Source organism: Saccostrea echinata, unplaced genomic scaffold (genome assembly GCF_033153115.1).
Source record: "Saccostrea echinata isolate AGI-Se365-2 ecotype Australia unplaced genomic scaffold, CSIRO_AGI_Sech_v1 ptg000002l, whole genome shotgun sequence".
Classification (NCBI taxonomy): domain Eukaryota; kingdom Metazoa; phylum Mollusca; class Bivalvia; order Ostreida; family Ostreidae; genus Saccostrea; species Saccostrea echinata.
The window spans coordinates 12,452,700-12,467,638 of record NW_026889751.1 but is presented as its reverse complement, the minus strand read 5'-3'; the positions used below and the strand labels follow the sequence as shown (position 1 = coordinate 12,467,638).

The 14,939-nt window shown below is 32.5% G+C and overlaps 1 protein-coding gene across 4 annotated transcripts in view; it reads right to left on the bottom strand.

Moving 5' to 3' along the window:
* Positions 1 to 12,459, bottom strand: part of LOC133173039 (myotubularin-related protein 10-A-like) — a 28,605-nt gene extending 16,146 nt beyond the window's left edge. The window contains exons 1-3 of one of the 4 annotated variants that reach the window (XM_061307957.1): positions 12,325 to 12,459; positions 3,593 to 3,634; positions 2,371 to 2,434 (exon numbers count right to left, since the gene is read on the bottom strand). In XM_061307957.1, the coding sequence (XP_061163941.1) occupies positions 2,371 to 2,434; positions 3,593 to 3,634; positions 12,325 to 12,378 (160 nt within the window). In that variant the 5' untranslated portion in view covers positions 12,379 to 12,459. Of the gene's footprint in view, positions 1 to 2,370; positions 2,435 to 3,592; positions 3,635 to 3,784; positions 3,886 to 6,998; positions 7,120 to 12,324 lie in introns of those variants that run through there. The other 3 variants (XM_061307948.1, XM_061307973.1, XM_061307965.1) reach the window with 3 other exon arrangements.
* Positions 12,460 to 14,939: the final 2,480 nt, after the last annotated feature.

The window sequence follows — 14,939 nt, the reverse complement described above, 5'->3', positions numbered from 1 at the left end:
GTGGGGTTATTTTTGGCATTATCAGTGTAGCTTTGATTTCATGCATGGTTATTTTTAGTTTATGAATAAAACCCTCCTTGAATAGCCGTTTTGAAGAAACAGTTTTCTTTTTCATCTTATCTTTTGGTTATACTTCTCAAAACAGGATTACCAGACTATTTTCCAGTATAGCTTGAATTAGATTTTTACAGAGATTTTATATTCATTTTTTTTGGGGGGGGGGGGGGGGGTTAATGTGAAACATTTCATTTGACCCTGTTTCTGCTCATGACTTTAATATGTCATGCAGTCTATACATTAACCTTAACTTTGACCAAATATGTAGATTGAAAATACAGTGTATAAGTCCATTCTTTAAAAATCCATGCCAAATTTTAGGTTGTGGTCAGACTGGCTTATTGATAGACAGAACAAAGTCAATATATAGAGGATATTCAATGTTTTTTTTAGCTGGATATGGAATTTATTTCATGAGAGGGGCAGGATTTTTTTTAAAATTCTATCTCATGACTGAAATAAATTCAATATCCAACCACAAAACATTGAATTTCTGCTAAGTGATTGTACAGGATGATGTGACATGACTGCTATCTGGGGCCCCTTTTTCTACGACGAATTATATTTAAACTACAACAATTTTGATAATTTTCATACACGAGTGAATAAATACGACGCCTTTTGAATAGTTTTAAAGAGGCTGGGGGGTTGTGGCCATTTTTAGACTATACTGATCTCCTTTAGAAGAAGAGCTCCATATGAAGATATAGAAAATGATCAAATTTTTAAAACTAAAATTTTTGAAATTTTTCTTTGCCAAATGATAGTTGACAGCTTAAGATATCATATCTAAAAAATTAAGTTAAATCTGGTGGTTAATATGTTGACCCCCCAGCCTCCTTAATAGTTCCGACAAATTTTAATTATAAGGATTACTGCATTATCTATGATTTTTTTGACCCTATGACAGCAAAATTCGGCCTGGTTTGTGACAATACGTTCTTTTATGAAAAGAGAATAGGCGGGTCTTAGTACAACAGAGGGATATGCATGTTTGAGGAATCTACCTTATATGGCTATTGTTATTACTTCGCACATAGAGAACAATTGTCCAATCCGATGACAGAACGACAAAACATGCTGGTTTACTACATGTTTACTTTTTATCACGGACATGTGGTTTAGATCAATTTACACAATATCTCTACTACATTTCAAACTTTTAATGGTCAGCCAAGGCTATTTATACATAACAATACACATGGAACTGCAGTGTTTACCATTTAGGGTCAAGAATGAAACTTTTATTCACTGATTCTCGGGAATACGATGTAGACTTAGCGAATTGCCCACCGAACGCTTTACAAAACTTTTAACTATGGATATTTATAAATCAATTGTTTGTAAATGTGAACTGGGAAATTGTAGATCCGTGTCTAATCTGTAACTCAAATGCATAAAAAATGTTTATCGGAAAGCAGGTTAAAAAACTCAATCTTTTTTCCAAGCATAAAATGTCCTTAGTATTTTTGTGGTACTCACTAGTTATGCAACTCTTTTAGCTGATTGGTCAGTTAGAAAGTATCGCCAGTGCCTCGATTAGCATATGAATTTATTCTTACGTCAGAAAAAAATAGTTTCGTCGATCTGTTCATAATGGGAAAGGTCAGCTAGATTTTACAATTTTTTAAAAACAACATGTGAGCGCAGTCAGGTACATTTTTCTCCTTTCACATATCGGTAAATTTCAATAAAAGGCAGTGACCAGCCAAAGGAGAAAAATGTACCTACTTGCGCTCGTATATTTTAAGGGCTTCAAAGAGTGGGGCGGGGCCAAAATTCAATAGGAATTGGATGTAAACATGGTACCCCTACTCAAAATAAAGACATATATCTTCCAAATCATGTTTCTACTTTCGGTAAAAGTAGTATTTTATGAGAGTATACTAATCAGTGATTAAATGCATGCAAAAATTAGAGTAAAATTTAGATATTTAATTTTTTGTCAATTTACCGGGGGCCGTATGTCACATCATCCTTTACAGATTTTAACAACAATTTGGAGAAGTTTTGTCAGTTTTAGTCTATGTCTGGATGGTTTATCTACTAACTCTTGCTATGTTTTACCAGGGTTTATATTTTTAATAACACTTTCATGAAAGGAAGGAAAATTTCGAGTTTTGAAGCACCTCTGGTATTTTTCTTTTACAATGAAAAATATCACTATGATATATTTCACTGTGAAAAATATCACTTTCAAAAATATCCATTTTATTCAATGGACAGTATTTCACTGTTGCAAATGTAATAAAACATTTTTCTTTATCATGATAAAACTAAATCATTCTAATCCGAGAACAATAATTTGATTACCTGGCAGGAGTCGTGGTATCAAGTCATTCTGAAAAAATGAGGATGCTCGTTTTTTTATCTCATCCTGAAAAAAAAAAAAAAATCCTGAAACAGAATGTCCATATTCTCATTTGAAGTATGATTTCAACCTTTAATTGAATCTTCATTTTCAGTGTAGACTGGAAATAATTAAGGCTTCAACTGTGTAAGAGTTAGTCATTCAAAGAAACCAGAAGTCTCTGATGTGACTGTTCCACCAGTTCGTTATTCTAATTGTGGAAGAAGAAAGTTGCACCCCGACTTGAAACACTAAAATATGCTGAAGGCTTTCATAGAGTGTGTGAATCTGTTTTTAGATTCATTTTTTTTTTGATGAACAAAATAATTTTTATAGTCAATCCAATATTTAAATTGGACAAAAAGTGTAGGAGCATTACCATTTTGATAAATTATTAACATATAAACTGACAGATGGACAGACAGATAAATGCTTTACTATTGAATAAGCTCTTTTGGCCTTTGACAACAGTTCAGCTAAAACAAACAAAACTATCATATTTTTAAGATTATGTGCTGCGCAATTGTACATCGTGTGAAGAATTTTCTGAAAAGGATATGAATTTAAGCTACAAGGAAACATGTCCTTTCATCATTTGTACATGGAGGCATTCAAGAATGTAGTGGCTAAGTAACTTCTAAGTAGAGGTACGATCTTGGAAGATATGCTCGCCTAGCTGCAACGTTGAGAAAACTAGCATAAATATTTTATGCTAGGTAACAAATCCAAGTTGGCCTTATAGTTACCATTTTGCATCACACAAGATACTAGTAAGTGGGTTTGTTTTCTCCATCCGAGAGAATCACATTGTTATTTATGCATACATTTTTACTTGAATTCAGCTCACTTTTACCGAGATATTTATATCCAAAACACCTAGCAGTGAGCTGTCCGTTCAATAGGGCTACATATCTAACACTTAGCTGCTAGGTTTTACCACTGCTATCTTGAATGCAGCCCTGTAGTTCATAAAGTTCAATAATATAGATTATATAAATACATAACAGAATATATAAAATTCAATTTTTTATGGCTCACACTTGGAGGCATACGTTTGAAATATTGACATAGAGTGTCAGAACAAAGAAAGTTAAAATATAGTAGATCCTTACAACACAGAATTATATAAAATGGTAATTGACATGTAAAGATTTAAAAGATGTTTAACAATATCAAAATACTTACATCAGTTTCATCTTCATCTTGATCAACATAGGATTTAAATGTCTGAAATACAGAAAAGCACATCCTTTTAAAATGCTTAGTTATTTAAAGACCTATTAAGCAGTTGTTTGGCCCAGATAAGGAAGTCGTACATTGTAAAACCACATATATCCTGTCTATCCCTTACAATTCAAGCATTCATACAATACATACCAGCATATCTTTTGTCTTCCTTCTATCATTGAAGCCAAAAAAATTCATTTCAAGATATTTACTATGTTTTCATAAATTTCCTCTATTTCAGTTTTTGTTTAAATTCTCTAATAGGGAAGTGGAATAGTCATTAATGTGTGACAAGAAAAAAAAACAAAGGAAATGGCCAATTGAGGGATAAATGGTGAAACAAATCAACTGAGGTTTTTTTTAATTTACATACAAGTGGTCCCTGAGTGCTCCATCATTATAACTTTGCTGATTATATACTGGATTTTTACAACAAATTACACATACATCTGTACAAGGTAAATTAAGTAGAAGATAATGTTGTGTCTTCCAATGGAAATACATGTATATGCTTGCTCTTTTTTTCCCTTTTATTTTGTTTCTTATTTATTAATTTCTTTTTTATTTTCTCTCTCGCACTCTCTTTTTTTATTTGGGGAGGGGGGGGGGGTGCATTTGTCTGTTTGCACGTATGTTATGCTTTTTTTATTTTTTGGCAACAGTAACATATTTATCTTAAATTGTATGACATTGTATGAATCTGTAAGTTTCATGCAGCCTTTAATGGGAATAAGTTAATTCTTATGTACATCACTAAAATGAGGTCACAGTGTGATGGCAAAAGGGAAATGATTGGGATAGACTGTCTATGAAGGTCATTGTTATAGTAAGCCTGACTGTCTAGGGAGGTCACTGTTATAGTAAGCCTGACTGTCTAGGGAGGTCACTGTTATAGTAAGTCTGACTGTCTAGGGAGGTCATTGTTATAGTAAGCCTGACTGTCTAGGGAGGTCACTGTTATAGTAATGTTATAGTAAGCCTGATTGTCTAGGGAGGTCACTGTTATAGTACTGTTATAGTAAGCCTGACTGTATAGGGAGGTCACTGTTATAGTAATGTTATAGTAAGCCTGATTGTCTAGGGAGGTCACTGTTATAGTACTGTTATAGTAAGCCTGACTGTATAGGGAGGACACTGTTATAGTAAGCCTGGCTGTCTTAAGTTAAGGAAGGTCACTGTTATAGTACTGTTATAGTAAGCATGACTGTCTAGGGAGGTCACTTCATAGTAAGCCTGACTGTCTAGGGAGGTCACTGTTATAGTACTGTTATAGTAAACCTGACTGTCTAGGGAGGTGACTGCAAGAGTACTGTTATAGTTCGCCTGACTGTCTAGGGAGGTCACTGTTATAGTAATGTTATAGTAAGCCTGATTGTCTAGGGAGGTCACTGTTATAGTACTGTTATTATAAGCCTGGCTGTCTAGGGAGGTCACTGTTATAGTAAGCCAGACTGTCTAGGGAGGTCACTGTTATCAGTAATGTTATAGTAAGCCTGACTGTCTAGGAAGGTCATTGTTATAGCATGCCTGACTGTCTAGGGAGGTCACTGTCATAGTAATGTTATAGTAAGCCTGATTATCTAGGGAGGTCACTGTTATAGTAAGCCTGGCTGTCTAAGGAGTTCACTGTTGTAGTTAACCTGACTGTCTGTGGAGGTCACTGTTATAGTAAGCCTGACTTTCTAGGGAGATTAGTTTGTCAGTCAGAAGAGGTTACTATGTCTTAGGAGATCACTCTTATGATTAGCTATTGTATCACGGGAGGTCACTGTTATGGTCAGTCTGTCTGTCTGTAGAGGTCACTGTTCCGTCAGCATTGATAACTTTATTTCCCAAAGTTCTCAAAACCACTTCACGACTTATTCAAATCAGGCTCAAAAATACATGGAAACAATTTTCACCCAGAGAATTCTATTAAGGAAGCAGTTCAAAATGATTTATTTAAGAAATAAGGTATCATTTTTAAACATCTATCGGGATATAAATACGGGTTGGTCACGAGATCAAATTCCATAAAGCCCGAAGGGCTTTATGGTAAATTTGATCTCGTACCAACCCGTATTTATATCCGATAGATGTTTAAAAATGATACATTATTACTTATATTTACATTTATGACTTATTCATATTTTATATTTTCCTGATTATAATCTCTAACGCGTGAAATGTTTTACTTTTCAAACTCAACGGCACGTATTTGTTCCATTGTTTGAGCGTCGACCCTTTATGACGTCACTTTGAAATTACGTCGAACGTTTATGACGCGAGGAACCTGTGTTTATACGGATATAGATACGCGTTGCTTTCAATAGTGTTATATAAGGGAAAACATTTGCAAATGTAAATATTCCAATATAACATTCATTGAAAATTAATTACAAAATACTTATTATCTTGGAGATGCATAGACCCCCAATTTTTTTTATAAAATTTAATAAGTTGTCAAATGAGTATGTATGCATAGTCTGATTTCTGCATTAAAAAAAGTGACCCCATACTGCACATTTATTCAGATATTATAATCCAAGATTGTATGAATACACATTCAAATCTATGCTGTCATTATTAGGCCAAATAAAAAAATATGTGTGGTTCCGGTTACCCGACCGTCCCTATTTTATACCCTCGACCCTAAACCTTTTTTTGATAATTTTCAAATCCAGAATTTTCCCTGATTTCCCTCATTGGCTCCGGTATTAGTTTTAGTTTCAGCAATGGTGGCCTTCTTTGAAAACATCATTTCAACACGCAGTACAAGTGTTTTGTCAGTTATAAATGTCACCACTTGAAAGAAAGCAATAGTATTATCTCACCAATATCACCAATAGTTAATTCAAGAACATTCAATGATATTTTTGACTTTTATTATATTTTAAAAAAAAAAACAAAAAAACAAAAAAAACCCTACCAACCTACCCTAATTTGTTTGGAGGTGTAACCGGAACCACACATATTTTTTATTTGGCCTTAAAATTAATAAACATTTAGAGTACATCCAACTTGAGAACAAATCTTGCCAAGTCAGGGATTTATTTCATACATGTATAGTCATTACATGTTGCCCTACTGTCAATTCTCTAGTAAATCAATATGATCCTATCTTTAACATATAGTCACTTAATAAGATTTATGCAAGTTATGTGACAAAATATGTGACAAGCATTTTTATCATCAGAACCATTTTAACTCTCCAATTTAACATTTTTTCCAAATAATGTTGTAGATATATACACATGCATTGGACATTAAATATTACTGCCTGTCCTATGATTGCTTGAACAAACTGCTATACCCCCTCCCCCCTCCCTCTCCCAAAGTCTTTTGCATAGCACAGACCCTCCTCAAATGTGTGGCTGTACCCTACCTTTAACTTAACGACATCATAACTGTTATTCCTTCTCATAAAAGCTCTTCCGATTGAAGCCATGTCAACATAGCCTGTTTCACTTTGTTTATATATAAGCGAGTGCTAGCTACGCCCCCTTATTGCTTATCAGTAAAGGGTCACATGGATTAAAAACCTCACTCAAAAGAAGATTGGATTTACATCTGTTGTTTGAGGTTAAGAAGGTAAAATGATAAGATTGTGAATACATACAAATACTTTGCATAATTCTATTTATATTTCAGTATCTGGGTCAATATATTTCAGTATGCACTATATGCATAAATACTGAGATACAATTACAACATCTCAATACAAAATGCATTTTTCTCATAGCAACTATCTATTATATAACAATTCAAGGTGCATGCAGGTGCACTTAAATTTCCTTGTTTAAGAAACTGACTTTATCTAAATAAAATTAAAATGTTCAAAAGGATTTAATAATAATTGGCACTAGATTAGTCCAATCTACTTTAAGGATACACTGTATACATGTACATCATATTGACCAGAATTCTATAATTATTAGTTAATGAGTCACCACACCACAGAGATTAAAGTTTATGACTACATCACTACATGTCCAATAATATTCATTGTGTATTGCATCATAATATCAGTATGAAAAATTATTTCCTTAAAATACTTGATACACAACCTATCTATTTATATATTAAAAAAAAAACACTCTAGAGTATTTTACAAAATTGAGTTTGTATTAAAAATTCTATATTTCATTTCCCAATGAAGAAATTGGAATGCAATAATATATATCTATGTGTAAAATACCTGTGCATATATGTACGTCAAAATGCAATTTTTTTCATGTATTCATGTGTAAATGGTTGACTTCAAATCAATTTTATATACCAGGGTGTACAAGTACAGTAGATTTCTTAATCAAGCTATCCCCTAAGATATTTTGAAGACAGAAATGCAACAGATTTGAGAGCACTGTGAAATATATCTATGCTTTATAGGAAGAGTAAATTCCAATTTTAGGAAAACTCTGGTATACTTGTAGTATTAATTGTTCTCTCAAATTGAAAATGTAGTAAAGAGTTCAAAGAGTGAGTATACACTTCATATTGTATACTGCATAACAGTTATTTCATTTTTGTTCAAATGTACTACTTATGCCATATGTCTGTTACATGTATTATCAATATATGTACAAGTTCTACATGCATATTATGACAATTTTTTTTCAAATTGACTAAATCCTCAAACCTTTTCTTCACGAAATTACCTTTTTAATATAAAGTATATAAAGTAGATCTACTTGGAGAAATTTCTAAATTCACCTTCTTAAATTATATGGGGAATTTTACATACATTTGCTTTGTGCATAGTAAATAAAATCGCCCCTCTTTGATTGCTATGAAAAGAAATGTCCAATTTCCTTCTTCCTGGAAATTTCTGTCTGTACATTTGCTACATTTCATATATTGTGGATCACATGTCCCTATTGTGAGAAAGGTACATGAACAGTTTTAATGACAGGTATTCAACTATCTATAGAAAGCATATAGCTATACAATACAATGAGCCACAATAAGACCATGTGACACATCCATTCTTCATTTTGTCAGCAATGAATTTTTTCATTGGATTTTTTCTTTTTATTATTTATTTATCATACTTTTTAAAATCATATTAATTTTTATCGATATACTTTTTGTCCATATGGTTGGCTATACATTGACAACTTGAAAACATCATGATTTTGGACCCTTGATCTGAAAAGCATATAGGCACCCAGCTCATAGAATATGTCACCAATTAAGCAAGCTGGGTGTCTATGTTGAAAGGTTGTGGTTTTTGATGCAATATTGTCTTTACTTTTCCTGTTGCATTTTTATATAACAATACAATTGTTCATATGACTGGCCATATATCTTGTAAATGTTTTGATATATTCTGTGTCCACCTACAATTTATGCCAGGGAAATGTACAAGCAATAAGGTTTTGGAATGTTGATTTTAGCACTAGGGGGTCCAAATAGTCCTACACTAGCTAGTATATACATACAATAAAACTCCATTATAAGGATTTCACTGGGACCTCAAATTGTATGTGTTTCTTTATAACCAAGATTCTTAATATTCAAATAAGTCGAAATGTAGCAAAAAGTCCTCTTCAGGACTCGTAAAAGTTCCTAAAAACTGAGATTTCTTTATAAGTTCTTCATAACTGAGTATTAGTGTATATAGTGTTTAGAGGTTTTACTCTTAATATATAACCACACTAGTGTATAGGCATAGTGGTTTTATAAAACCACAAATTTGAAGAGAGGAATATTCATATTCCTTTTCGAGAGTAGCTTCATTTCCATGTGTAATTTAAACCATTTCGATGTAAAAATATTAATGCACATTCTCTCAATTTGCACTTGTTTAAAAAGTGATATGATCTTCAATTTTGCTAATGTATGACTGACTATACATTGAATTTATAAAAGCATTTCATAACAAAAAATAATGGAACGAAATTTCTTGCTAATTCTGACACATTTTTTGAGAAATCAAGACAAATAAGCTAATGAAAAGGGATTTCGTGACTATTATCAAAAGATCTCAAATGACCATATGTAGTATTCAAAAGATAAAAAAAAAATATCAAAATTAATTGCTTATGCCAACCATAGTTTTGTAAATGGAACTGTTCTAAATTTCTATTTGTAACCAAATTTAACATAAACAGTGCATGCTATTGCTTTGTTCCACATGTAGCTATAGAGTTGTCAATGTTGCCAATATGCATTCTAATTTAAAATAACCATGTTACAACAATTTCCCTTGAGTCTTAGGTTTCAAACTCTCTAATTATCAGGTTGACTATAACTTTGGCTAGGAAGAAAAATAAATTACAAATGTGTTCCAAATATTTTTATGCATGCAGTTATAAAAGTCCATTTCACTAACTATGTGTATAAAATTACCTGTTAAAAATTTAAATTCAATATAGAATGGATAAACTCAATATCTTAATTAATACAGTAAACATAATAAATACTGTCTGTTACAGATAAATGGATTGGTGTTTGTTGTATACTTGATTATAGCTTCTGTACTCTTCTACATAATTATGTGGTTCACAATGCATGACTACCCTGTCAGATAGTTGTAATGATATACATGACATTTCAAATGTCTTACGCGTCTTAAATTTGCTTTGTCTGTGTAAAACATGTACAGTGTGTATCTTTCAGTAGGGCTGGGTATCGGCTGGGAATTTGTGTTATACTGTGATATATTGCGATATTTGGAACTGTATTGCGATATGTATTGCAATATTTTTTATAATGGATAAATGCTCTTTTCCTTTCTTTTAACCTCCATTTATAAGCAGAGTGTATAAAACTTTAATAAATTCATTGTTACAGAAAAGTTTTAGTTGATTTCACTACAGTTTGGCAATGAAATGCAACCATCCAACAGAAACCTTTACCGTTTGGTACTGTTTGGCACGTTTGAACACATTTCTGACATCTTAAATTTCACATTTTAATTTATAAATCTAAAGCCCAAGTATTTTGCCGGAATATCGGTACTGAAAAAACGTATCACAATACAATATTTTTTGTTAACGAATCGCAATATACCGGAATATCAATATTATTGCACAGCCCTATCTTTCAGAGTACAAGGGATTTGATTTCCTTTCCAGTTCTTTAATAAAACATTTAAAACCATATGAAGTACTTCTGTGTTTTTCCTCAGTTTATTTGAATAAAAGTTGCATTCTATTATGACCTCAATTGAGATGATTCAGATTAGCTTCCAATGTTGTACACTTCCCTAAGTAATACATGTAATTGTATACCCCTTGTATGTACAAGAAAACATGCCAATATGAATTTGAAATTATACTTTAATTCATGCATAAGCTCATTGGGTACTGAATCTGTCCATTCCAGTACCTGAAAAGGAATGACACTGTCATTGCCCTGTGTAAACTGCATATACACTCAAACCTTGTTATCTCAAACTCGATGGGACCAAGAAAAAAATTCAAGATATCTGAGATTTTGAGATATTGAGGGTAAAATACATGCACTTTAAAGAAAAAAAGCTTGGGACTTCCAAATCACTTTGACATATCCATGGTATTTGAGATAATTTTACACACTAACTTGACCTGTGCATTCTGAACAGAATGACATGAAGTACCTAATAGGTCAGTCACACCAGAGGTCATATTTGTTGACTCAATGATGTTACAGACATGTATCCTTGTGAGTAATCATGCATACTGAATAATAAAAGATAGACCTAACAGATCAGCCCTGTTATTGGTGAAATATTTCATAGATTTTTTTCCTTATCTAATTTAGCGATATACAGTTTGTTTGCCATATAATTATAACTTTGCTGAAATTGCCTCAATTGAATACATCTATGGTGGCCATATTTCAATACTGGCTTTGAGGAGGATACTTGAAGTTCATTTAAAAAATAAGCAATTTTTTTCTCTTTTCAGAAACAAGGGACATGCATATATACTAGCTAACAAGATAGGCAGCGCCATATTTAATTTGCCCAAAATGTCACACATAACAAGTTTTTCAAACTACATTTAACCCAGTAGAAAGTATGTTTTCTGGTAAATGTAACTGGTTCTTCTTGTTTACTGGAATGATTTTTTAATGAATTTTAAAGCATATTGTAAAATAATTTAAATATATATCAAACAACCATCAAATTTGGCAAATTCTTGGAAATATGGAAACAGTGCTAAAAACAAATCATGAATAATTTTTTGATCAATAAATAAAGGTTTTGTTCTGGAATATCTGACAGCATAAGAGAACTATTTAAAATTGACTTACGAAATCTCCCAACTTTCGAGATATCTCAAGACTTGCCAGAGTTGCCTATTCCCTTATTATATACGTCCCTGCATAAAGCAATCTCTCTGCAGACTATTTTTTTTTAATTCAGCAAATTTTTTTTTTAAGAGAAGGGGATATTCCTTTGACAGAAATGTTTATAATTATCATCTAAATTATCAGTGCAGTACAAAGAATCAATGAAATCTGAGTGTGCAGACACTGTGTGTCTGAATGCATTAAATCTGTGTAAGCAATATTGTTTAAAGACACGACTTATTTGTAATACATTATTAGTATGTATTTTAATCAACAAGGTTATTTCGAACGTTCATATGATCAATATTGTTTCCGTATGAGGTGTTTCCGAGCAAATTCGGACAGGAACAAATAAGAAAGATATGCCTTCATTTTCCAGCAAAATCCAATAAATCAATAATAAATTAGTGCTAATATTGTAATTCTCAAACCTCTTTTCCGCTTTCCTTTTCATTCCTCGAAATATAAGATATAAAACTGGACATCTCAGTTTTTTCAAAGACTCATGGTTCGGATTTCTGTTTATAAACCGACTTCCTGCTGCTGATAGGAAAACTAGTTTCCGTATCCTGCTGGCGAACCAGTTCATCTCGCCAAAAAATGTACGCCTAGGGGACATATTGTAGCCACATAAATCTTGACGTTTTAAAAGTATCTCTTCATTGATAAAAAAATTTTTCTTATTTCTATATACACTGTACTGTAATTAATCAAAAGTTATTATTGCTTGACCCATATGGGTGCATTATGCAATAAAGAAATATATATTCTCTATTGAGAAGTTGATGGCTCGTTTGAATTTACTATAATACTCAGATACAAGGGACCTATATACTAAGTATTAGTATATATACTAATACTTAGTACATAGGTCCCTGGTATTATATAGGTCCCTGATAATACTAGTATTAAAACGAGCCATCAACCTTTCAATAGAGAATATAAAGAAATAGTGTAGAAATTTTTTTACCCTGTTGTTTAACCTTCAACTGCACCTAAGTTTTCCGAGGACAGACACCAACTACACATTACATACCCGTAGCACGGGGGGGGGGGGAGGGGGGGTCCGGGGCTAGCCCCCCCCCCCACTTTTTCTGAGATTTTTTTTTTTGGATGTAGTCTTCAAGTAAATTTTCATTTGGAAGCAGCTTGCCCCCTCCCACTTTTTGTTGATGTACTGTCGAACACTGACAAAATCCAGCATTTGAAATGTTAGAAAAAGGTCCAACTCACTCCCACTTCCCAATGAAATAGGATTTTCGAGTTTTGGCAGTATACGGGTTGGGTTTTTTTTTAGCCCCCCGGGTTTTTTTCGGGGAGGGGGGCTGAAAAAAACGTTACGTTAATTACTGCACACAAAGTTGACAATCCTCCAGATAGGGTCCTGGGAAATATATATATATATATATATATATATATATATATATATATATATATATATATATATATATATATATATATATATATATATATATATATATATGGAAGATGAATAAGAATTTAAGAAGAATTTTATAAAAATAAAAAAAGAGATAAACATTAATAGAAGGGTTATTCGTTGAAGTTACGAGTTATACCGAATATGTTGTATTAGCTACAATGAAATGTTCTTTACGGAAACTTACGTTAAATCTTTGTACGAAATAATCAGGGACCGCTCGGCGTGGGGGGGGGGGGGTAATAAGCAAAAAAGGAGAACGTAAAGTACCCAAATTTAAATTTTATTTCGTTGAAGGGGGTCCACTATTTTTCGATCGACAAAATGTTGGGGCAAACTAAACTTTCAATGAAAATTTTCATACTCAAATTTGCAAACAAAGGAATAGATACCGTGAACATTAGTAAAATTCTTAAACATAAAAAAAATTCAGTGTTTACATTACACCATATTTCAAGTTGAAGTCTACACCATGCATTTCCAAACTTTTCAATTATAAACAAACATCAAAAGTTTCTCCATTATGTACAGCTGTGAGTAGTAAAGACAGGGGCTTGGTAGAGCACTTGCTCCATTGACTTTCATGTCCTCCCCAATCACTGTGATCAATCTAAAAAAAAAAAAAATAAAAAAAAATACAAATCTGTAAACAGGGCATAAAACACGGACCCCTGGAAATTCCACAGGTGGGATCAGGTGCCTCAGAGGAATAAGCATCCCCTGTCCTGCATGAACACTTTGTCAGAATGGATTAAGTGTTTTAGAAAGAATCGTGTTAGAAAGTTAAAAACCAATATACGAACCATCTATCATTCTCTTTTCACTAAATCGGAGGTAATAAAAGAATTAGAAAGACTACATAAACAATATGTTATGGTTCCAGCAGACAAAGCTTGTAACAATATCATCTTTGTTTGTAAGGCTCATTATTACAACTGTATTTTAGAAGAATTTGGTTTTAATTCTACATCTGGAATTAAAGCCTACTTATACTCTTAGTTCACTTTCTAAGGAGGAAATTCTTCAAAATCACATCTGGGTCTTCAATACTTTTAAGTAGGTGAGTTCGATCTTCCTCAACTTCATAAAAATCCCCAGAAACAAAGATAGATTGCCAGATCTATCCGACTATGGCACAACTCTCAACATTTTTTAACAGACCGTTTTGAAAATAAATGAGCCATCATAAAATTCTGAAGGGCCGTTTTAAGAAATAACAAAATGACAAAGAAATATATGTACTTCATCATACCTGTATTCGAGAAAGTTATGAGAGAGAGAGAGAGAGAGAGAGAGAGAGAGAGAGAGAGGGAGAGAGAAATCGAGTTTTGCTAAAAAAAAATATTATTTTTATCTTTTTGACAGAAAGGCACTATATAAGCATTGAACGATGACATCAGAACATTCAAAAAAAAAGTTTATGACGTCACTAAGAGAATACGTCATAATAAGAACAAGTGCTCTACGTACAACTTACAACTGTCATTTTTCGACTGTATTGCATAAATAAATAACGCAATAAATAAATAAGTAAATAAGGATTCACTGTATAAGCTCTCAATAAAGTATTTCCTAATACAACTGTAGAAGGTCAAATTGGGTGGTTAG